Raw genomic sequence first — 23,969 nt, forward strand, 5'->3', positions numbered from 1 at the left:
TATGCTATAACTGCAACTTGCGAAAAGCAAAATACATAGTTGGAAATGGATGCTTATTCTTCTCTGAATGCTTTTTGGAGGATTTTGTCTGCATTGTGAATTAGAGGTGTTTAAGAACAGACTAAATCAGTGACTCACACTCTGAAGTGTGCCCAAAATAAACGTTTAATGAGTCTAGCAATTATTGTATGGAATTCCAGAAAGACAAAATAGCTCAGATAGCCACATGGCATTGGCCACAGCTCAGGAGCTTTAATTAGTAAAGAAAAAAAAAAAAGAAGGATAGCAAGGGAGACCACATGGGTAGCAAGGGAGACCTTGGGGCGGCCCCTAAATGATGTCCCTAGTTGAAAGCAAGGAAAGGGGGCATTTAAAAAAACTGGAGACGAGCATGGGTACGATTTAAGATTGGCACCCGCGGGGAGAGAGATTTTGCCAGGAAAGCAGCAGCCCTGCCGATGAGTCAGAGAAACCTGTTAGGAGTTTGTGAAATGCAGCGGAGTATGCCCTGGATTTCCTGCAGGCACGGAGGCCTTGCAGTAGCAACAACTGGATAGAATGTTAATTTAATAAAGAGCTAACTCGTAAGGACCGGTTTGACATGCAAATGGCTCCAAACATTACTTGTGACAAATCTGGGGTATAAAAGAGCGACATTTTTCCCAGGTAAAAAAAACCTTACTGTGAATACCTCTCTCGGATAGAATAAAAGGTCTATGTGCTTCTTGCCTGGTTAGTTTTGCGACTCAGAGCCGGCATGCTCTTTAGCATGCAGGCAGCAGAGGCATAGCACGATCACCCTGCAGATCCGCCAGAGATGAGCTTCAGCTCCCTACTCCAAAAAACAATTCCAGCCAGTAAGTGCCAGTTCATGTTTGAAGAATGTAGACATGATCCCAGCGCCGAGATAACCCCCTTGGGAAAACGACGCAATGAGCACTGATAGGCTGAGACTGCTGGGGTTGGAGCTGTGTGATGTCTTCAATTGAACCTCGACCGGTGGTGAAGGGCTATGAAAAGTCTGATCTCTCAAACAAGCAGTGCATCTTCACTCTTCGCCTTTGAAAAAATGTGCTTCAGAGGAAGCCCACTTCAGTACGAACCTTTGAATTATTATTATTGATAGGGTATTTACTGAGTGCGGACCAAGCTTCGAGAAGCAACGGAGTGCTTTACAATCATAGGGGGGGGGGGGGGGGAACACTGCGATGGAAGCACAGGAAAAAAAAGGAATGGGGAGCTAACAGGGGAGTGTGGGCAATTGGTATCATGGGGGGTGAGACAGGGGGAAGCAACAGATCATTCACACACCTTTACTGTAATTTAGGTGTAAATAGGTGCGACTTCTATGCATAACCAGGGGTGGACTGGGAAGGCCCTGGAAATAATTTTTAAAGTGCCTGAAAATTTCACATTTTCAGCAAGCCCAACCCTTTTTCTGTGAGAAAATGTGGAAATACCAGACAAAAGAGGCCCAGGGTGCAGAGGCCTACCGGTTAATCTCCAGAAGTTGCCTATAGGCCAGTCCACCGCTGTGCATAACTATTTTTCAATTATTTTATCTTAATGTTTTGTTACATAAATCAGATAAAGCACCTCAAAAGTTGTGCTTCAAACTTGCCTCTCCGTGTGCTGACTGGAGCTGCAAACATGCCAGCTTTGGGAGTTTTGCTGTACTGATTTCTCTTAATGTTTGTGACTCGACTGATCCCATAATGAATTTCAACTTTAAACACACAACATGGGATGTATGTAATAGAACAGGAAGCTGCATTGAAGGGGTGACAAATACAACAGACAACAAATGTAACAAAGTGGACTGAATTAACTTTTCAAAATATTTCAGCATGTAAGCGTTGCCCGCAGCGCCCAAGTGCCCACGCCCATTACTATGACGTGGCCTGCTCTGCCATCTCCTCCAGTGCCTTTCATGGCACCTCCTGTCCAGCCTGGAATGCAACCAGAGGAGAGAAGGGGTCGAGCAAGCCTCAATATTTTGAGGGGGGGTTTGGAGGATAGTTTTAAAAAGAAGGTTGCATGTGGGGCCTCGAGTGATCACCCAATGTCCAGCGCCCCTCCAAGTTCCTGCATGCCCACTATCAGTTGTGCTTTACTTGTGCACTCTGCAACTCTCATACATAAGCTGGTTCTCTACTCCAAACTGTAAAAAAACAAATTGAGGAATAAATGAGAGGCAAGCAGTCCGTGTTGAGAAGTTACTTATGCTGGAATCAAACCTTCTCGTGGAGGGTGGGGGGGAGAGATGGACGGGGGTTAGGCTGCAACAGGTCCCGGCATAGGAAGCACACCTGTATCAGTATCTCACAGGACCTGCAGGTTAAACATGGATGATTGCAATAGGAGGATTAGCCCTATGGACTGTCACCTTCCCCAGCTTTCTCTGACACCAAAAGGCTGAAAATCTATTACACCTTCCTTTGGCCCCTTAGCTCCCTCTTTCACTCCAATTCATAGTGCATTCATTTTCACAAATAGGGTGAAACCATCAGAGGTGTAAGCCATCTAAAAGTTGAGCAGAGTAGTTAAGTCATTGGCTTCAGCATGAGTAGATAAACACTCTGCTCTCCTTCGCGAGAGATTCAACGGGATCATGCTGTGGTAACCCCTTTGCAATGCCGTTTGACCCATGGCTGCTCTACCAGTTTGCCAACCCTGCGTGGAAACCTCTCCCCAATTTAGATGCTGGTCTTGACCTACTTCATTCTGTGGACATATAGCGATAAAAGACAAAGGCCAAAAAATGTCAGATGGGGAAGACAGACATGTACTGTTCTTTTCTCCCAGCCATGATAGCTGGTCTCGTCATCCAAGTGGGAACCAGATTTCCTGAGTTAAGTTTGAAGCCCACTGGTTGGTTGAATTCTATCTCAAATCCCTCAGATTGGAAGAGGCCACTTTGAGCAGAAGGAGGGGGTACCTCAGAGAGAATATTAGAAGAATGCATCTTCATTGCTGTTGCTTTCTTTTATCACGACCTGTTGAGAAGCTGGATCCAGTCCAATAAATGAGAGGCAAAAAGTGGAAGTAGTCCCTCACTCTCCAAGATAAAATCAGTGCCTGCCCACTCTCATTCTCCCCCTCAAGAGGAAGGCTCGCATTGGGAGCCTCCACAAAACAGTAGAACCAGCATTGGGCTCCTACACTAAATATCATATTATCAAGGTGGCTGTAAGAACTAGCAAGACTTTTATTTTTGGATTTAGAATAGGTGGTGCGTGGGGCACAGCCCATCGTTTGAGAGGAAAAGTCTTTGGGCTGGAAACTATGCATACCCTGCTCAGAAACTTTTTGTTTTGGGGAATAGGGAGGTGAAAGGTGGATTCTCCTGTCTCAAAGTACTTATTTTCCCTGGGACAGAAGTGTTTACCACGCTGGGAGTTCCTTAAATCGGAGCACGATTATATTCATAAATTGGGGCAGGGGTATATTGTAGACACCCCCCCCCCTTTTAGGTATTTGGTGACCTGCTCAGATACAGAGTGGTATTTCTGCTTGGAGTGTAAGGGAATATTCCAGAGCCAAACCTTTTGAATGGTCTCGCTCTATATGCACACTGCTCCCGAGCCTTCATTACCATTGTGGGTGCAGAGGACTACCTATTCATTCCAGATGACTGTTGCTCTGTGAAAACTGTGCCTTCACTCTGCCCACTGACTGGGCATTTGTTCATTCTTGTTATTTCCTATCTGTGACATCAGGACAATTACTGCTCCTGCACCCATAAATGTACAAAGCCAACTGCCCATAATTCTTCGGTTTTCTGCCTTTATCAGAGAATAGAATACCAACAATGAAAGAAGACCCAACTCTGCAGAACTGACAGATGGTGGAAAGGGGGCGTTTGGCTCAATGATTTTATTTTATATAGCGCTTACCCCTAAGAACTGTAGATGGAACATATATAAGGTACATTTATCCTTTATTCTCTGTGTGAGGAGGAGGTTGGAATGTGTACCACTGCCAACTGGCCCTATGCAGGACACCTTTGGCCAGTCCTAGCCTTCAAGCCAACATCACTTTGTAGCTATTTAGAAAAGGAAATCCTGAACTATAAGTACGATAATGCAAAGTGTTGTTGGCTAAAAAATCTGCATTGTATGATGTTGCCACACATGGCAAAGGTCACTTGACTGCTATTTATGCAAGTTGTGTCAGACTCTATATCCTGTGTGAAGGGTTTGGAGCTGATTGGAGAATGTGACGTAATATTCTTGGGAGCCCGGCGTGTCATGGACCAAGTGAACTGTGTTTGTCTTTCTTTATTTTAGATATGGGGGACACTCTAAAGGGGAAACTGTAAATGTTACGCAAATATGTAATCCATTGAGCGGTGCTTTAATGTAAATACTGTAACCTTATTGCATGGACATTGACCTGTAATTTAAGCTTCCCGAGTTTCTCTTGAGGTTCATATTTCCCTAGGAATTTGGAACTTGGTGTGCTTGATTGAGTAGAAAGGAGTTAAGAAACATGCCCATCATGATATGATGATATATTTTATTTATATTGCATCCATACACAAGTGTTTCAGGGTGTGATGTACAATAAGAGTCCCAGATTTTTTTGTTTTGTTTAAATCCCACGAAACGGACTAATTCACAACAGAAATAGTGGCTCAATTAAATGAGACCAGACTTTTGACATACGAGGGGCCCCATGGCAATATTTTAACATGTTTGATTGTATTTGTTTGTTTATTCATTCATTTATAATGCGCATGTACAGAATATGTGAGGCTTAGGTTATAGGGTTACATAGTATGCGAAGCAGAGGTGAATTTACATGGCAATGGTGGGTCAAATAAGTAGATACACATATATACATACAAGCAAGGGTGAGCCAGTGAATCTTGTGTGCACTAGTGTAGAACTATCCAAAGATGTTGCGAGATTCTGTGCGCTTAAAAGCCAAGTCAATATGATGGGATAAATGGCTAGGAAATAATGCAACAATTAAAGATTGATTGCAACAAACCAGTGGGAGAAGCAGCAATGCAAAGTAAAAGACAATTAATTAGTAAGAATCACACCAGTCAAGAATTCACAAAATCAAGGAGAAAAGAAACATGAGGAAACATGACAGGGAGAAAGGGGACCAATGAGGGGAGAAAGGAAAAAAAAAAAAAAAAATCCACAATGGAGGGAGGATGTAACAAATGAAAAAATACACAATCCATGGGTGAATGCAACAAATCATGAGAGAATGCACCAGATAGGTAAACAATGTGGGAAACCTGACTAAAAGGGAAAACAACGCAACAATGCTGGGGATACAACACATCATGGAGAGCACCAAAAATGTATGTACCTAATCCGACAGAAAAATCAACAATACTTGAAAAAGCACAACAAATCAGAGAGAAAGGGAAAAGTGCAAAAACAACGTAAAAAGAAAAAATCTAAAGAAACACGCCAAACTAGTGAAAATTGTAAAAATGTGAGGAGGGGCATAAAACGAGAAAACTGCTAAAGTGCAGCGAAAAAGTGACAAAAATGTAATAATGCAAAACACGTGTAGAAATGTAAGTGCACGAAAAAATGCAGGAAATATGCAATGTGTTGATGTGAAAACAACTACATTGAAGAACGTAACAAAAAAAAGAAAGAAGGAAACAATTAAGTAAAGAAAAGAAAATTCAGCAATTGAAACAAAATACATTAAAGAATTCAACAGTGCGGGCGACTCTGTGGCAATGTGGCACATAATGCAATATTGCAAACTGTTGGAAAGAAACCCTTCCCCACAAAGCAAATAAAGAAAGTGCACAGAGGGAGGCGAGGCTCGTACTCCTTAACCCACCTGACCGGATCATATGGCCAGAGTTGACAGGTTCTCCCGTTCGCGGGTGCAGCCAAGACGTAGCGCAAGTTTGATCACTGAGGAATGAAAACATGCACCTGTTATTGTCATACTGTAGTGGAGAAGTACAGCCAATTAAAGAGCAGTGTGGATGTGCAAGAGCACACGGGACACACAAATGGAAGCGGAGTCACGATTCAGGCCTTACTTCACGAAAAACACTCGGCCATCCTTGCACACACCGTAGGACCAGTGCTCAGGTAAACTATCCCGCCCGACCGCGGCCGCCGCCATGTTCACTGTCCCAGATCCTCCAGCCTGCAGCCCCAGGCGCAGGCTGCTGCAACACCGGCGCGCGCGCTCACCCTCCTCCTCGGGAACGCGGAAGAAGGGCGCGCGCATATGCTGGTAGGGGAAGCAGCGCGCGCCGGCTGCCGGCTGCCCGCACTCGGGGACTTGGGCAACGTGCGCGCTACCCCCACCGGGTAGTACGGAGCGGGGGCGCGCGGAGCGGACAGTTGGTGACCGGACGCGCGGAAAGGCACGGGCTTCTTGTCGAGCTCAGCGTTCCTGTGTCGGCTCTGCGCTTTCCGCCACAGTTGGCCATGGTTAGTGCTGCACCTGCCTGAAGGGCATAGTTGCTACACAATACTGAGGCAGGGACACTCTCGGGGCCGAACTGAACACACCCACGGAAAGGGGTCGTTTTACTTTTCCAGTCAGGGATCGCCCACCGTCTTTTTGTGGACAGACACACGTTCCTATTACAGGTGAACACAATTGTGCCTTGCAAGCCTTGCCCTTTTTATACAAGATAATCACACATGTGAGCGTTTTCTATTTAGAACGGGGAACTCCTCTGTTATAGACGGATACATCATGTTCATATTTCAAAACTTTCTTCTACTTCTGAATGCTCCAATTCCAATATCTTTTTGTCACCCAATCAGCATGAACTGGCTGCACTTATTTTTTTTCTTTTTGCCGGTGTGGAAGCTGCGAACTTTGTACCTGAGATGAATTGATAATCTTCCCATGTTAGGAACGGGGCGGGCCGTGTAGCCCACAGCGGGAGGGACTTACCACAAAACAGAAATACCTCACTGTTTCATCGGAGGTGCCAGATTATAGAATACAGGTACTGTTAAGAAACGGGGGCGGCGAGGGGGGATTATTGGTCAGTGCCTGACGTGGACCCTAAACAGTGGACCAGTTAGTGTAATCTCTTGTTTACGACCCCACACTCCCTTTTCATAGTGACCCTTCACCTCAATGTTTTCCCTGCATTGATGGGATTAGGGCCGCATTCAACGTGCATTATTAGAGCAGATCAGGGGCCATGCAAATCTCCAGCAAGAAAGGCATCCACAAGCTTACTACAAGTGTGCGCTTAAAAAAAAGAAACAGTCTCCACATGGTGCATACATAAGCAGAAGGGGCGCGAGAACACGGGGCAAAACATTTTTAACTGAACGCCACGATTAATGCTTTTGCACACCTGTAACATTTCGCACAATGAAGGTGAATATATCTTTGGAGAAATATTGCTTTAAAGGAGCATGTTTACTAAAGCCTGAGGAAGGGGCCGTTATCATGAGGGCCATAAGCTGGGGAAAGGTCATTATTCCAAGTGATGGCCACTCTCCACGTCTATAAGGCTATTAGCACATGGTGGTAGTAGCAATACATGTTTTGGATTTTTTTGTGCAGTGATACATGGTGCTGTAAGAGTGAGGAAAGTAAATGGACAAACTTAGTGAATTAAATGTGGTTCTATTTTGCAGTGTTGTAATTATGAAGTTGTCTTCAAGTCAAGCATTTTAATTCTATGGCACGACAAGGAGGCTTCATATTATGCAAAACAATCTTTACTACTGACACATAGCAGCAAAGAAAAAACTTTGTAAAACCAGTACATTTTGCAAAAACAGAAACAATACAGTATACCATAAGAACAAACAGGGCAGAAACCCAGTCCAAGACGGGACTCAGAACTAGCCCATGTAACCAATCAGCAGGGACCCACCCCCATAAAAGTCCCTTCCTCCAAACACAACTTCTCTTTCTTTGCTGCTGATGCATGAGATAAGTCCTATTTGTTGCACGCTAGTACTTATTTTGTGTGAAGTGCTTTTCTGATACTTGGCATCTGGGTTTCCATTGTGTTTCTTTACTTTGCTACTGCTGCAGTGGTCGCTTATTCGAACGTCTTGTGGGCGTTCCATTTTCCTCTCAGACCGCTCAGCGTTAGGCAGAGGCTTCGCCTCGGCTATGCCCAGTTTTCGACCCTTCCCCTTTTCCTCGCCCTTCCCCCTCAGCGTTGTTACGCTCGCTGCTCAGCAAATTGTTTCATTATTATTTAATGCGCTGTGTGCAAGCCTTCCCCCCTCCATTAACGTTTGCCTGCTCGGCGGCGTATAATCCTGCACTGGGAGCGCTCGCCTTCTCGGAAGCAGCTCGAGCGCGTCGACGCTCTGTGTTGTACCTCCAGTGTAGAGGTTTGTTGTTATAAGAGGGTTTTGCCTGCTCAGCTCCCCAGGCACATGGCTTCCTGCACTCAGTTTAAATACACCAAGATACTAATTTCGCGTTGCACACAGGGTTTCAAGGTTAAGCGTGACAGGGGTTTTTCCCTTTACTTATTCAGCCACTGGGGCCTGGCCTGCTTGGTCTCCAGGCTCAGCCTTGTCTATTTTTCTATTTTTCAAGAGGAGGAGTTTGGTGATCTGCTTGACCTGCTGGTTTGTCCTTTACAATTTGTTTGCCTAACTGTACCAGTACTGCTATTACCCCTTATTAGCATATTGTTGTTTGTGGGGTCTAGGTGCTCCCTAGTGTTTCACAGTCCACTTTATTTTTCCTTCCATACAGTCAGTGCTGGTCATTGGGCCGGCTCTCGGCACATCCGAGATCCGGCACCAGATGTGAAGCCGGATCTCGGGATCTGGCCAGAGTCAGCCAGCAAAGCCTATGAACCTGCTTGAAAAAAACACGCCCATGACGGCAGCATTGCCGTTTACCACCAGCTTTGGCCCTGGTGTGTAATGCACAATGCTCGCTAAATGTACAACTGAAAGGAATCAGTTGTACATCTAGCGAGCATTGTGCATTACACCAAAGCCGGCGGTAAACAGCAATGCTGGTGTCGCAGGCGTTTTTTATTTTTTTGGCACTACAAAATGAGCCAGGGCTCATCAAGGGGGCATGGCCTAACTGCAAGGGTCGTGCTGGCCCGTTAGGCCACGCTCCCCTGACGAGCCTGGCTCAATGGGCCACTGGCACCCCTGCCAGGCATCCTTTTCTAGTGATCAACACCCTCTCCCCATATCGGAGAGGGTGTTGATCTCTGCATTTATTTTCTATAGGCTTGCCTGGCAGGGGACAGGGCCTCGCCTATTCAGCCTTAATGGTGGCACTGCCCCTTGCCAGCTGGGTAGGGGCAGCGTCACCATTAAGGCTGAAAGGGTGAGGCCACTGGAAGCTGAGGCCGTTTTCCTGAAGACTGAAACTCCCGCGAGTTTCAGTCTTCAGGAAAACGGCCTCAGCTTCCAGCGGCCTCACGTTTTCTCCATAATGGTGGCGCCGGCCCACGGGCATCTCCTGCTTAAAGGGATGCCTCGCAGGTGCGGCGCCACCATTATGGCTGAAAGGCAATTTTTTCTGGAGCCTGAAGCTTTCGCACACGAGCGAGAGCTTCAGGCTTCAGAGAAAAATCCTTTTCGTGTAGTGGCCGGGGCTGGCAGGGAAGACTAGTGGGCCCCGCAGGACCCCACTTCAAAACGAAATTTCGGAGTCTGACGGGGCTGAGCCCCGGCAGGTTCTGGCCCCCTTAAAGCCCTGGTCGGCGGTAAAAGGAAATGTTGCCATTGTGGGCGCTTTTTTTTTCTTTCTTTTTTAAAGTATTTATCTGATCGGATGGCCCTGCCCCCTCTAGACCACGCCCCCTCTGCCCTCCCAACTCCTCCTCCACCCCGGCACTTGTGGGATCCCCCACCACATTTTTTCCATTTCCACCACTGCATACAGTAAGGGCCATGCAGTCAGCCGAAGGGGAGGAGGGGGTCCCTTCAGCTGATACAAGCACCCAAGTTCGGCCTGCTTCTAAGAAAACTGATACACCCCCATCTGTCACTAGGGCTATTAGTGACTCTATGGATTCTGCCCTGCTTAATTTCAATTCCACTTTGGCCTCGGCATTTGACAGACTCATCAACAAGATTGCCGACTTTCACCCCAATCCTGATGCGGGTCTTTCTGTAGTGCCTAGAAAAGTGTACAGTTAAGACTAAACATTTGCAAGGGCAACTAAGCCCTGTTCATAGTTCTCCCTCTCCTCCCAATTCCCTGGTTAGGGCCTTGAAGAGTAAGTTTGGGGAGGGTCTTTCTCAGCCTGCCGCTCCTATTCAGATTACATCTACTCCCTTATCCTCATCTGATTCTTCGGAGGATTCTGATTCCCCGCCTAAGAGGCATAGAAGGAAGGAGTCCCCTGTAGGGTTGCCCCGGGGAGCCCAGGGACAGTTGTTGGATGACAGTGGGGTCCCCTTTTTCGACCCCTCTCTCATCCAACATCCGAAGTCGTCAGAATGGCGTCCTTCGGCAGCGGTTTCCTCATTCCTGCATCATTGGATCAGGAAACCGCTTCCAAAGGAGGACAGGAACAAGTTGAACATCGGAATGTCCTCGGCCTGTCATTCCTAATAAAGTGGCCTTGACCCCAGAGATCGACTAATCTATGGTGGCTTTCTTGTCACAAAAGGGGAAGGATCCTAAAAAAGGGGTTGACTGGGCCCTCCAGGGTTGTCAAGATAAATTGTTGCACATGCTGGGGCCCTTAGCCCAAATCTTTGAGTTGGCTGAAGAGGCTGCTCTCGATGATTCCCAGATTGATGTACAAGCACTTAGGGGTTGGGTGCAGTGTTCTTTTTGCCTGCTCGACAATGTCAATACTAGCATATCTAGAGAAAGGTGCAAAGCTCTCCTTATGCGCATCGACCCTAAACTGCAAGATATGGCTGAGGGCGAGACGGGTCCCAAAGCCCAAGGTAATCTGTTCGGTGACAGATTTATTAAAGATCTCTGCGCATATGTCCACACCTTTACTGCCCTGGACAAGGCTCAGGCAAACAGCAGGAAAGTGTTTGCACCTAGAGATTTTGAAAAGGCTGGACGAGGAAGAGCCCACTCTTCTGGCCGTTCCTCTTTCAGGGGCTCTGCCCGCCGACAGCAGTATGCCTCCTGGGGGGCTCATCACTCTTCCTCTGCTCGAGGATCACATGCGTCCTTCTACCCCCAGAGAGGATCGCAATGGAAAGGTTGTAATGGCAGAGTCGCAAATAGAGCGAGATCCGCTCCAGGTATTGTCACGTCTCGTAAATGTTTCTTCCCACAGAGGTTTGGGGGGCAGGCTAGAAAGGTTTGTTCATCAGTGGGAGGAGCTCACCTCGGATCCATGGGTGTTACAGACAGTTCAGGGATTTCAGATAAACTTCTACTCCCCTCCCTGTCAGCTCTCTCCGCCTCCTCTTGTGTTCGACCAAGGGAAACAGAAGTTGGTGGATGCGGAGAGTCGAGATCTCATTGTCAAGGGTGCGGTGTTCCCGGCCACCTTCATGGCCTCCCAGTTCCTAAGCACGATTTTCCTGGTTCCAAAACCCAAGGAGGGGTTTCGTCCCTTGATAAATCTCAGAGCCCTCAACTCGTTTGTAGTTTACCAACATTTCAAAATGGAGGGCATTTGCCTTCTCAGGTACACCCTTCTCCCGAGAGATTGGATGGCCAAGCTGGATCTCAAGGACACCTACCTGGTGATTCCAGTCTTTCCCCCACATCAGGAGTTTCTCCAGTTCTCTTGGGGGGGGGGGGTCGCCTTTGGCAGTTTGCCTCTCTCCCTTTCGGTCTGTCGTCAGCCCCTTGGTGTTTCACCAAGCTTATGAAGCCAGTGATGGCCTTACTCAGATCGGAGGGGGTCCGGATTATCATCTACCTGGACGACATGCTTCTTTTGGCACAGGATCTCCAGGATCTCCTAAAGCCAGATACTCAGTCCTTTGGGATGTTAATAAAGTCCTGAGTTTGTTCATCACTTGGCCGCATAATCAGGAATTATCGTTACAGCAAAATTTTTTAAGTTAGCCATGCTTCTCTGTCTTGTTTCCATTCAAAGGGTGTCTGACATCAGAGCCCTGGATGTAGATAATAAGGTTTTCTCTCCTCAGGGGGTGACTTTCTTTGTGTCCAAGAGAACTAAGTGCATGATTTCTCTTGTTTCTTATCCAGCTTTTCCAGAGAATGTTAAATTGTACGTTGTGCAGTGTTTGAAGTGTTTTGAGTTAAAGACTGAAGGGCTTTACCCCCCGGGTACCTCTAAGATGATTATTCCCTACCAGAATCCCTATAATCCAGTGTCCTCAGGTACGTTGGCTAGATGGGTAAGGTGGGTGATGAAGGAAGCAGGGATTGACAGCTCTTCTTACGCACTCTGTAAGGGGAGCTATGGCCTCAAAAGCGGCCTTCCTTAGGGAGGTCTGGAGCAGATTTTAAAAGCAGCTGACAGGTCCAGGGAGTCTACTTTTAAAACTTTCTATCATAAGCGTATTGATCATGTGGTTTTTAATGTATTGCAAGGGCTTTGAACTTACATAATATGAAGCTTCCTTGTCGTGCCATAGAATAATTAATCCCCCACACTATCGTGAGTGGAGGTTTAGATTCTATTAAAGACAAGGAGGCGAGTATTATCCCACCCACCCACCGGTTGCTAATTTATTTTTCATTTGCAGCTTCGGGTTGAAGAGTTTGAAGGTGAAGGACTGGTGGGAGATCTCTGGATGTTATGCCTAAGGAAGATGGCAGAGCGGTTCTTCAGTTGGAGTGCTGGCCTTTACTGTTTCGCTTGCTATGGCGTCAGGATGCAGCTTCAGAAGAGGAGTTGTGTTTAGAGGAAGGGACTTTTATGGGGGTGGATCCCTGCTGATTGATTACATGGGCTAGTTCTGAGCCCCATCTTGGAATGGGTTTCTGCCCTCTTTGTTCTTATGGTATACTGTATTGTTTCTGAGTTTTGCAAAATGTACTGGTTTTACAAAAAATTTTCTTTGCTGCTGTGTGTCAGTAGTAAAGACTGTTTTGCATAATACTCGCCTCCTTGTCTTTAATAGAATCTAAACCCCACTCACAATAGTGCGGGGGATTAGTTATTGCAGCTTGGTTAAACCGGAACAGCTTTAACATGAGCATGCATGAGATGCCATGTTAAAGTAAATGGTCACTATATGTGAAAGCTTTTTCCAATGTTTTTCTCCTTGTCTTTTGTGTACTAATTAGAATGTTGCAACAAAAAAGCTCCTCAGAGAGAGGAAATATTTTGTTAAAACACAATCTTGCCTGGAAATTGCATCGTTGTTTCCCAGTCTGCTTCTGAAAACAGAATGCAGTCAATACCAGTAGATATTGACTGCACTTTGCACATTCTGATTGGCTGAGAGGACGTCAATGACGATCTCCATGTGCTAATTGCACTTAAGTTGACCAGGTTTTCTAAACCAAAACATGGGACACTTGAGCAGTTAAAGAAGGACTCAAACATTCAAACTTTGTAATATATATATGATGGACCAGAATGACTAAATTCGTAGTTGCCAACATATGACCCATTGCAATCTGTAGGCGCTTATCCAGTCCTGGTTTTTCTCTTTTCATTCTGGGACTTGTAGTGTGAGTTTTAGAATGGGGGAAAAAAGTGGAACTACAATTCCTTCAATGCAAATAAAAAAACAGGACTAGATAAGCACCTACAGATTGGAATAGGTCATTGGAATAGGTCATGTTGGCAACTATGAAGTGTACAGACAAGTATAATTGAGGGGTTTTGCAGACAGATTTATCTTTAGTCTTTCTCTGTCATGTTAGACTTTTCTCACTATTTCAGGGGCAAATTGAGCGGTGTAAACCTTTTTTTTAGTAAAAAAAAAATGTCTGCATACACAGTCAATAATGACAGGGGAGCCACGAAAAAAAGTCCTGCTACTTTTCCCCCAAAATGCAGTGCACACAATTCTATACAGTTTCATTCGCGCCTCCCTCCCCCTCCCCATCAACTTCTTTGGTAACATTAGTGACAGTTAGCATTTTAAAACATATACAAAAGAAACAAAATTAAACTGCATTACCATTACAGATGCAGGGAATGGATCTACTGGAGCTCTGTCCAGGCTCTGTGGGGCAAAAATGCATGCAAATCTCCAAATTTGCATATGGCTAGCACCAACAGAAATGACTACACAGAAAAGGACATTGCAAGGAGCATCATCAGTATTTGATACTTGGAGGAAGCATAGAAGTGACATTAGAATAAGTTGCCATAAGTAAGCCAAGTGGAAAATAATTTTGTGGTATAAAATACCTAAATTGCACTATTGTATTCTCTATAGTCATTCAGCTTTTTATTTATTTTTATTTTTACAACAGCATCATTTATTAACATAAGCTATGAAGTCAATCACTTACAGAGCTGCAGGCAGCAGACAGTGGGATTCAATTATTTGCCCAGGATCACCCACTTTGGTTAAATGGTGAAACCGGGATGTGGTCAATTTAAGCAACTGAACACAACTTCCCATGTTTAGTTTATCTAGATTTTTTAAAGGTTTTTCTTTGCATTTCATGTGCTTAAATAGTACTTTATTTATAGCAATGCCTTGGAAGTAAACCACATTACGTAATAAACTAGCCTTTCATAATAAACTAACTATGCACTATATACATCATCATAAAACTATGTTGAGCAATGCGAGTATGGCTTAACTTTTATTCTCCCCATCCTGCATGCAAAGTCACAATAGTATCATGCAGATTAACGTTCACCTAACAAATCCTGCTCGGGTTTTAAAGCCATAGTCATGATTTCATGAAGCATGCAGCATTATGCACCCTGCTCACGCCCATTAACATTTCTTAAGGGATAAAAGTCCCTGCTAATAGCCCCCCCTCCCTCCCATCGCTTCCATGTAATAATGTCCCCGCAAAAATGTCTCCTGACAAAAAAGTAATTATTATTTTTTTTTTTTTAAACAAGGGGAGCAGGGGGCCATCCCTGCAACCCGTCCCCATACATAATGTCACCATATACAATGTCGCCAATTGCTTTTCCCGGCGACATTATGTATGGGGACATTATTACCTGATACCCTCCCACTGATGTCTAATGACTCCCATTGTAATGCTCTGTGCCAGGACAATGAAGGTGCTGCGCAGGAACACCATGCTCTGCTTCTAATTTTCCTGCCTGCACCCAATTCCAAATGTTCTGGTCTGGCTCTAAATTAGCCACAGGGGGCGAGGAGGAAGCTAGCCCCCCCACCACACAGCCTGCTCGGTACCCCACTTATTCTCATAGCAACAGAACCTCGGTGCCTTCTTTTTCTTGAAACCGTCTCCTTCTTTTGATTTAGCGTCTTTGGCCCTCATTACAAGTCCTACGGTAGCCGTGCCGGTAAAACCGACTGGTTGCCACCGGACTTGTAAACCGCTACCGGCACCTAGCTTCCGGTAACACCGGGACATTACAAGTCCCGACGTACCGGGAGCTAGGTGCCGGTAATATGTTCTTCCCCATTCCCATAGAGTCCGTTAGGACTCTATGGGAATGGGGAACACGGAAACACTGGCATCAGTAATAATGGTGCTGATGCTTCCGTGAAAGTCTGTGGGCGGGTGCCGGTCTGCCTGGAAAGTAAGACCGGGCGCGAGGGCACCCACCCACCAGACTTGTACTTTGCCGGTCCAGAAACAACGCTGCCGGTAAGCTTACCAGCTTCGTTGTTTCTGGACCGGAAAAGTTGTAATGAGGGCCTATGTCTCCCCCTACCCAGTCACTAATGTATGCATGTATTTAGTGCGGTTTCACAATGCATCAGAATGCAAGCAAGCAACTTCATGCTGTGCAGTTTTCTTCTCTGAGACACCCTTCCATCCAATCATGGCACTATTTGTCATCTCTGTTTTTTAGCTATCTGACATCGTGGCAGCATTAAGAGAGGCTTATATGTACTTAGCCTCTCCCTCATGAACTGCCAGGCTTTCCCTACAAAAATAAACATATTCTGATAAAAATCACCTCCAAAGCCTTTTCTTTAAAGTGCGGACATGTCAGTGTTTTGCAAAAGCTGGTCAGGAGGGGGAAGCGTGTTGCGAAAACCTTTGGCTGTCAACCCCAAACCAGAACATCTGGCGCCACTATTTGCAAGTGAACGCACCCCCTTAAGCGCGTTTTTTGGAGGAATGTTTTCATTTTTGTAAATCAATCACGGCGGGAAATTGCAGTGCTTTTCTCGAATATGCTTCCTGCTATGGAAATGTCATCTCCTGATGGCTCACATTACTTTCTGAAAGGTTGCAGTTGGTGATGTTTTATTCTACAAGAATGTTGCCACATTTGTATCAGGTGCTCAGTATCAGGTGCTCAGTTTCTCGTTTGTGAGAACGTAGTACGCTCCTGCTCTCCGTTACTGAAAGGGTAGAAATACTTTGGTGACCTAGACAGCTCTTCATTCCGAAATCTAGAGGAAAACCGTCAGGGCCCCAGTTTCAGAAAGGGGGACCGCTATTAGCACCTGAGGCAAAATGTAGCATGGTGTTGTAACGTTTATTCAGGTGGGATCCATAATCTCCATGTGGAGCGGTAACACTTGCCCCTGTCCCCTTAATAAAATCTCAAATTCATGTCGTAATGCTTGCAAAATCGTAGTTTTAAGGCATGGCACAGAGGTATCCTATTATGCATATTGAAAAGGTGGGATTACACCGCTGCAGAAGCCTGGGTAATCGGTTGACAATAGAATGCTTAGAAATTCTACTCATTTGACAGACGTGCTCACCTCAGGACCTCCTCCAAACATTCTCCAGACCAAACAGTGGTAGAGGCCATAGCTCCACTGGTGGAATAAACACAAAACACGGAAACGTCTAAACCTGCCTGTGATTTGACCCAATGTGCCCCATCTCGCTAAAGTAGAACAAAAGGTCTGAATGGGCGCTGAACAGCATAAAGAGCTGTGAAGGGGACCCCGGGTCATTGGTCTGCTCCTCAGAGCTCAGATGTTAGACATAGCTAGAGTTGAATTTTGTTCTTTGGGAAATAGTTGCATACACGCGCAGGAAAGGAAAGGAATGTCCATTCAGATGCAAAGACGAAACATCAGATAACCTCTGAAATGACACGAAGCGTAACAGGGTGACCAGCTTTGGCGACAGAGTTTATGAAATGGCAAGACCGAAAAAGGAAAATAATTAAGCCACAAGATAAAACAACTAGGTTTAGTGGCCATCTGAGCCTTCCACCCCACAGTAGGTGGCACATCGATGGATGCCTGGCAGGTCCATAACCATGGGTCCCCAACGGCACCCGCAGAGCCAGTCCTAGGATTTGTGGGGCCAAGTGAAGCAACTCAAGTCTTAAGTGAGGGCCCCTTCATTTGCATTTGATAACATCACAGGAAGTGACCTCATGGGAAGTGACATCACAAGATAATGACCACTCAGTGAAACATTTAAAAAAAATGTGTATATATATATATATATATATATATATATACACACACACACACACCCCCTATTGTCAAGTTTCATTAATGTAAATGGTGTTCCTCGTAACTTCTATTGGTTTTCCCTGGGTCGGTGATTACGGGATTAGTAGATGAATGCCTGCCTGGGTTGCCCACATAGTCAACAGCGTGTCATCCTGAAGGGTTGAGAGGGGGACAGGCCTGCACTGTTGGCTGGAGGGTTTCGTGGGATATGTTTAATTATGCTGTAGGAAGGTGCAGATTTTAGGCAGCTAACTGCTGCTTTGCATGTGCTTTCAAAATAAAAATGCCCCTTTACAGTTCTTAACACGTTAAGAACGCCTTGTCCAAAACAATGGTCTCTTAAATAGGCCATCGATACCAAATCGCACCCATTTGAAAAGCTCTGCTGTAAAAAAGCAATCAGCCGTGCTTAGGAGTCCCGCGCCGCTGGGAGGGGGACATTTGTCTCACCAGCGTCGCAGCACAAGGTTAACAGGTGACGAGTTGCCTCAACAGAAGAAACAAAAGGCAGCCAAACCTCAAGGTAGAACAGCTTCCCTGTCATCATGCATGCTGCTGCAGCGTGTGCCGCCCGTGTGCTCAGAGTGCCCTGGAGCAGCTTCCCTGTCATCATGCATGCTGCAGCGTGTGCCGCCCGTGTGCTCAGAGTGCCCTGCAGCAGCTTCCCTGTCATCATGCATGCTGCAGCGTGTGCCGCCCGTGTGCTCAGAGTGCCCTGCAGCAGCTTCCCTGTCATCATGGATGCTGCAGCCTGTGCCGCCCGTGTGCTCAGAGTGCCCTGCAGCAGCTTCCCTGTCATCATGCATGCTGCAGCCTGTGCCGCCCGTGTGCTCAGAGTGCCCTGCAGCAGCTTCCCTGTCATCATGGATGCTGCAGCCTGTGCCGCCCGTGTGCTCAGAGTGCACTGCAGCAGCTTCCCTGTCATCATGCATGCTGCAGCGTGTGCCGCCCGTGTGCTCAGAGTGCCCTGCAGCAGCTTCCCTGTCATCATGCATGCTGCAGCGTGTGCCGCCCGTGTGCTCAGAGTGCACTGCAGCAAGTTTAGCTACTCCATGGCCAGTGCTGCAGCCTGCAAGAAGATGGAGTCAAAGGCACCCTCTGCGCGGGGCCCTATTAGCGCGGGGCCAAGTGCAGCTGCACATGCTGCAAACACCTAGCGCTGGCCCTTGGCAACCTCATTTTTGAAAAATACAAGTGGACAGGTGCCATTCGCTGGGATCCCTTCGCTTCCTGGAGCAATAATTTGCCATTGCGTTGTGAGCCACTGGCAGAAATTCTGCTGGAATCATTATCCGCTGTGGATGGAGACATTCCCATAAATTCATGGCAATGTCACAGAGAATCCCAGATTGTTTACCTCCCTGCATGACTGATGTACTGCATGGGTGACATTTGTCCATGTGTTGAAGGATGGAACATCGACAGAGTTTATTTTTAAACCTTCGTGCAGAAAAGTAGAGGAAAGAGGTCCTGAATAATTGCTCTGTGCTATTGACTTCCAAGGAGAGCATATATCCTTGTTGAGAATCCTCCAAACCTGGCTCTTTTCCAAATAAGGCTTCACTCAAATTCGAAGAGTACATCAGGGGAGGAAATGAACATTGTTTTGCCATCCCATGCTTCCATGTGATCGAGACTCCACCTTAAGCCTATTCCTGCCTCTGGAGTCAAGCGAACACAATACAGGTACATCTTCTCCTTCTGTAACCAGCTGATTTTTTTCAGTCTCTTCAGACCCTTGCAGTAATGGGGTCACACAAAATTGCATGGATGGATGATAACAGGAGCCTTATTATCCACGTGAGACGCCTGAGTGACATTGCAGTGTGACAGAGTGCCATTTGTGAGGGCATACTAACCTGAGCTCTCTTGATATTTAGTACAAAACAATGTTTGTTACTCAATCTCAGAAACTGAGATCTACTAGTCATACCTCACTTTCCTATTGCCCCATGCTTAACAGTATAGAGCAAACATATAACTAACTATGCTGCTGTGCCAGTCTAGTGATACCCCTCAGCCTTGTAGTGTGGCAACATGGTGTTTACACCTCAACATGTGCACTCCTGCAGTTAGCTGGAACCCAAAGTTCCAAAGCCAGGTGCTGTCCTTCACAATGGACAAGTCTGATCCAAATGATATGCCATTGTGTACCCCAAAGCCTGGTGACAGATTAATAAATACATATAAACTATATCTGGTTTGATACAGTGGTCTCTGGGAATATGCAATTATTCTAGCCAAACCCCTTTTTATGTTGTTTTATTGTCAACCTGGTTTCTAGTGGCTCATTCAACTGTGGGAGTTTGTGGACCCTTGTCTGGGCTGAGTTGTACCCAACACAAACCGTTTGGGACCAGCCCTTGAAGCCTCCTGTTGGTCTTTCTGGGAAGGCTTGACACCTTCACAAGAAGACAGGAAATACCCCAATTGGTTTAGCTGGGAACCTGTGCTTCAAAGGAAAGACGTGCCTCAACAATGGAGAGAGCACACTAGGATGGTAATTATTGTAGTCTCTTTGATGTAAGGCATACTGGGCAGAGTGAGGTGTTAGGGTAGACCAGGAGAGCAGTTGCAGCCAAGAGAGGGGTTGCACCTTCTTGGGATTTTTTAGACCATTGACATTTCCTATGCCCCCTCCGCACTTCCTGCAAACAAAACACTCTGGGACTGACATCATCACACAAAGACTGTCACAGAAGCCCTGATTGGACTCTTACATAAAACATGAAATGCACAAATCCCCTGTGTTTATAAGGGGATGAGCCTCCCCTTAGTGGAATCATCTTTGGCTATGAGAAGAAGATTTCAATCTGAACATTATTGTAGTAAATTCTGCCGAAAGTCCTCTGCCCCAGAAGTGAAGATAAAATCTTTCAAGGGGGGAAAAAGGCCATCCCCTTACCCATACCAAAGGACCATTCGGGGTGAACTGCTGTTTGGGCAAAGCCTGTCTGCTCCCTCAGCGCTGGTAACCAGGATCCTGGTATTGGAGATGGCAGCCCCTGAAAGTTCTCTCTGGCAACCTTCCTGGCTGGGAAGGTCAAAATTAGGACCCCACGTATCCTATTCCTGGAGACTCTGGACAGAGTCCCCTGGCAACTACGAAGCAAAGTAACTGCTCTGGGCTCCCTTTCCTGCCTCGAGCCACTGTCAAGCCAATTGACACTGTTGAGTCATTTTCGAGGCAGCACAGGAGCAATGGAGTTCTCTTCGACACTCGGGACTTTTTCAAACTGCTTCAAGCCATTGAGCTACTGACTCAATCATTGCCTGCCTGTGCTCCAGCTAATCACCCCAGCAGAACCGCATCACAATGCCTGGACTTCGGTGAACCAACTCAGCCAATTTGGGCCACTGATTCAACCATTGCATGCCTGTTTCTTCAGCCGATTCAAGCTGATCACCTCTTCAGGACCACGCTGCCTTGCTGGACTGCAACAAAACTGACTAAACCATCTAGACTGAAACAAGGGTTGTACCACCCTCCCCACCTGTTTTTGACGTCATCCTACCCCAAGGCTAATGCATCCAACATGCCAACCGGCCAGGAAGGGCAGGAGGTGGTGTTTCAATCATCCACTGGAGCGACTGGTCATGCTCCATCACCCGCTCTCCCAGAACAAGCTCATTTGAATCACTTGCCTGCTGGTTGCTTCTATTATTCAAGGAATACATCACCTTTCCCCTCATCTACAGACAACCTCACAGGGGTGACTCTTTCATTGCAGGCATCTCCAACTTGCTCTCCTATGCCAAATTAGCACATTCAAACAATGTCTTTCTATGTGATTGATCCTGAGTCACAGGCTGACAACCACACTGGAAGCATGCTGTTTGCACTGACAGCTTCCTTGGGCCTTAAGCAAATTGTGTTCTCCCCACGCACAACAAAGGGAACATCCTAGACGTAGTCTTCACATCATCCCCCTGCATCACCTGTGCAGACCCTATCCCACTTGACTGGTCTGACCACGCCACCATCTCATTATCAGTCACCCACTTGACTATGGCTCACAAAGATTAGGCTAAATGCTCCCTCAATCAACACCACTCATACAAAACCTTCCCAGTCAATCAGCTAGAAGCAAACTTTGCAGACTTCACCACCACAGGGAATGCCTCAGGCCTCCTGAAATTATTCAGCAACTCTGCTATGAAACTGGTAGACACTCATGCCCCCCTAAAATCCAACAGGGCTAAGAACAAACCATCCACCCCATGGTACACCCCCTAAACTAGCCTCCAAAAAACTTTCAATCAGAGCCCTAGAAAAAGAATGGTGTAAAAGCCATAACTCAGGAGACCTCATCAACCTCAAATCTCTGCGCGCAAACCGTAGGAGTGTGATTACTGAAGCCCAAGATGCTTACCACTCCACCACCATTACGGCAGCCTCTAACAAGAGCAAAGCTTCTCTTTGAAGTGGTAAAGTATTGTACCAAACCCTCATCCACCCCTGAGCTACCAACAACACAGTAAAATTGGGACAGAATCAACACATGTTTTATTGAAAAAATAGGCACCCGAGAGGCCTTCGAATCAATCTCTTGCAGCATTAGCTTCCCCTGCACCCTGGTACGCACACTGCCCCTCTGGACTGAATTCTCTCCTCTCTTTTCCCCGGATCCCTTAAAAATAATTGCTACCCTCTAACCCACTTCTTACTCTTACATTATAATTCTGGCCTCCATCATTAAAAACTGATGGCCCCGGCACTCAATGCGCTCCTCAGCATCATCATTGCCTCCCTCACAGAAAGATCATTCCTGGACACCCTCAAGACTGGTCTCATATGACCTCTTTTGAAAAAGCCAACCCTAGTTACAGACGACCTGGTCAACTATAGTCCCATTACTAACCTCCTGTTCATTGGCAAAATCTTGGAAAAAGTAGTTGCTACGCAATTACTCATCAGTATCACACAACTCCAACGCCTAAATGACGATCAGTCAGGGTTCCGCCCGAAGTGTAGCATCGAGACAGCCACCGTCCAGGTGGTGACTGATGCTCTCCAAATCATGGATACGGGCGACTCATGCCTCCTCATCCTCCTTGGTCTCTCGCAGCATTCAACACTGTCAACCACTGCATCCTTTTCTCCCTCCTTGCTGACAGTATGGGATTGTCTGGCACTGTCATTAATTGGTTTACCTTCTAGCCACCAGGCTATCCAGATGAACCTGTTATGTTCTAACTGACTCCAGGTCTCCTACAGAGTTCCCCAAGGCTTCATCCTCTCTCCTATCCCTTTAAACCTTTACATGGAGCCTCTGAGCACTCCCTTCAAAGATCTCTAGTAAGCCATCCACCAATACACAGTCGATACTTAGTTGTACTTGAGAGTAAATAGTGCGCTGGACATCATTTGTCTTTGTGATTACTTGGCCATCATCCATTCCTGGATGTCGACTGCCTACCTCAAACTAAACCCATCCAAGTGTATTAAAGGTGCTACTTCAGTGCCAGATAGGGGGGCACACCTACCACCTACAAGAGTAAGCAAGAACGGATGGAGCACCTCCTGTGGGGGAAAACACAGGAACACAAACGAACAGTAGTGTATACCATCGGCCCAGGGAGTATAGTGCTACGAGATGGGGAAAAATCCCAGGTAAACACACTTTGCAGGGATGCACCCAGGTTGGGCCTCACCCAGGAAACCTGCTCTGAACACACGTTCAACACACCATGGATTAGGGAGAACGGAGACAAAGCTCGGGCTGCGTGTCACAGGCAGACCGAAGCAGCTGAGACAGCACTGGGTGATGTAATGATGGGGTGGCAAGCCAATCCCACGGGCCCTCGAGGGTAGAGAGGAGGTGGACCTGAGCCAGAGAACCATTCACATGGCTACAAGGTTCTTTCCGCAGGTGGATATGGGAATGGGGAAGCTGCACAGAGATGCATGCCTGGGAGGACCAATCAGACGGTACATTTGTGTCACTGGGAGGTGGGCAGTCTTCATCAGAGTATCGAGCACAAGGTCTGAGAAGGCCATTATCCGGCAGGTGTCATGTGAATGTCTCCCTTCCCACCAGAAGCAGGGTGGCTCGTGTTTCTTCCGCAAGGGTCCTGGCCAAGGGCAGAATAATAAAGTCCCATCGGTCAGCACAAATGTTATTTTACTAATTGCAAATTGTTCCCAGGAGGTGTGAAAAGCATTGTGGTGCCACATGGGAAGGCGATGTTGTGGGATACTGTTGACCTGTTTTTTCTCCAATCACGGTCTACTAACAAACGCGTGGCATTAAGGATATGACATAGCTTAGCCAATGAGTTTCATGGGAACATAAAATGAACATTTGAGTTGCAAATGTTTCTAATGCCTTGACCATTGTATTTGAAGCATAAAACTAATGTTTGCTGCATGCCCCAATGTCAGCTCTCATCAACCAGTTCCAGTCCAGTGTTCTGTTTGATTTGTGCTCATCCAGCTGTAATAAACAGTATTGATTCTTTCCCGGTGTGTACTCCTTTTTGGATTACAACTTTTATATGATGGGATCAGAGGGCCCCTGTACTTTTTTTGGAGGCCCCAGTGAAATTCTCAGTCCTCCC

At 46.5% G+C, this 23,969-nt stretch overlaps 1 protein-coding gene and 1 long non-coding RNA gene across 8 annotated transcripts in view; one reads left to right on the forward strand and one right to left on the reverse strand.

The window, feature by feature from the left end:
* PLEKHA7 (pleckstrin homology domain containing A7) overlaps positions 1-6,246 on the reverse strand; it is a 1,516,580-nt gene extending 1,510,334 nt beyond the window's left edge. For 5 of the 7 annotated variants that reach the window (XM_069623767.1, XM_069623765.1, XM_069623764.1 and 2 more), the window contains exons 1-2: positions 6,029-6,246; positions 5,821-5,897 (exon numbers count right to left, since the gene is read on the reverse strand). In XM_069623767.1, the coding sequence (XP_069479868.1) occupies positions 5,821-5,897; positions 6,029-6,222 (271 nt within the window). In that variant the 5' untranslated portion in view covers positions 6,223-6,246. The remainder of the gene's footprint in view (positions 1-5,820; positions 5,898-6,028) is intronic. The other 2 variants (XM_069623768.1, XM_069623769.1) reach the window with 2 other exon arrangements.
* A 45-nt stretch (positions 6,247-6,291) lies between these two features.
* On the forward strand, positions 6,292-12,956 carry LOC138503772 (uncharacterized). The gene is made up of 2 exons (XR_011279703.1): positions 6,292-6,428; positions 12,603-12,956. It is a non-coding gene; the product is annotated as an uncharacterized lncRNA (long non-coding RNA).
* Positions 12,957-23,969: the final 11,013 nt, after the last annotated feature.

This window comes from Ambystoma mexicanum, chromosome 11, assembly GCF_040938575.1.
Source record: "Ambystoma mexicanum isolate Mex_15411 chromosome 11, UKY_AmexF1_1, whole genome shotgun sequence".
NCBI lineage: Eukaryota > Metazoa > Chordata > Amphibia > Caudata > Ambystomatidae > Ambystoma > Ambystoma mexicanum.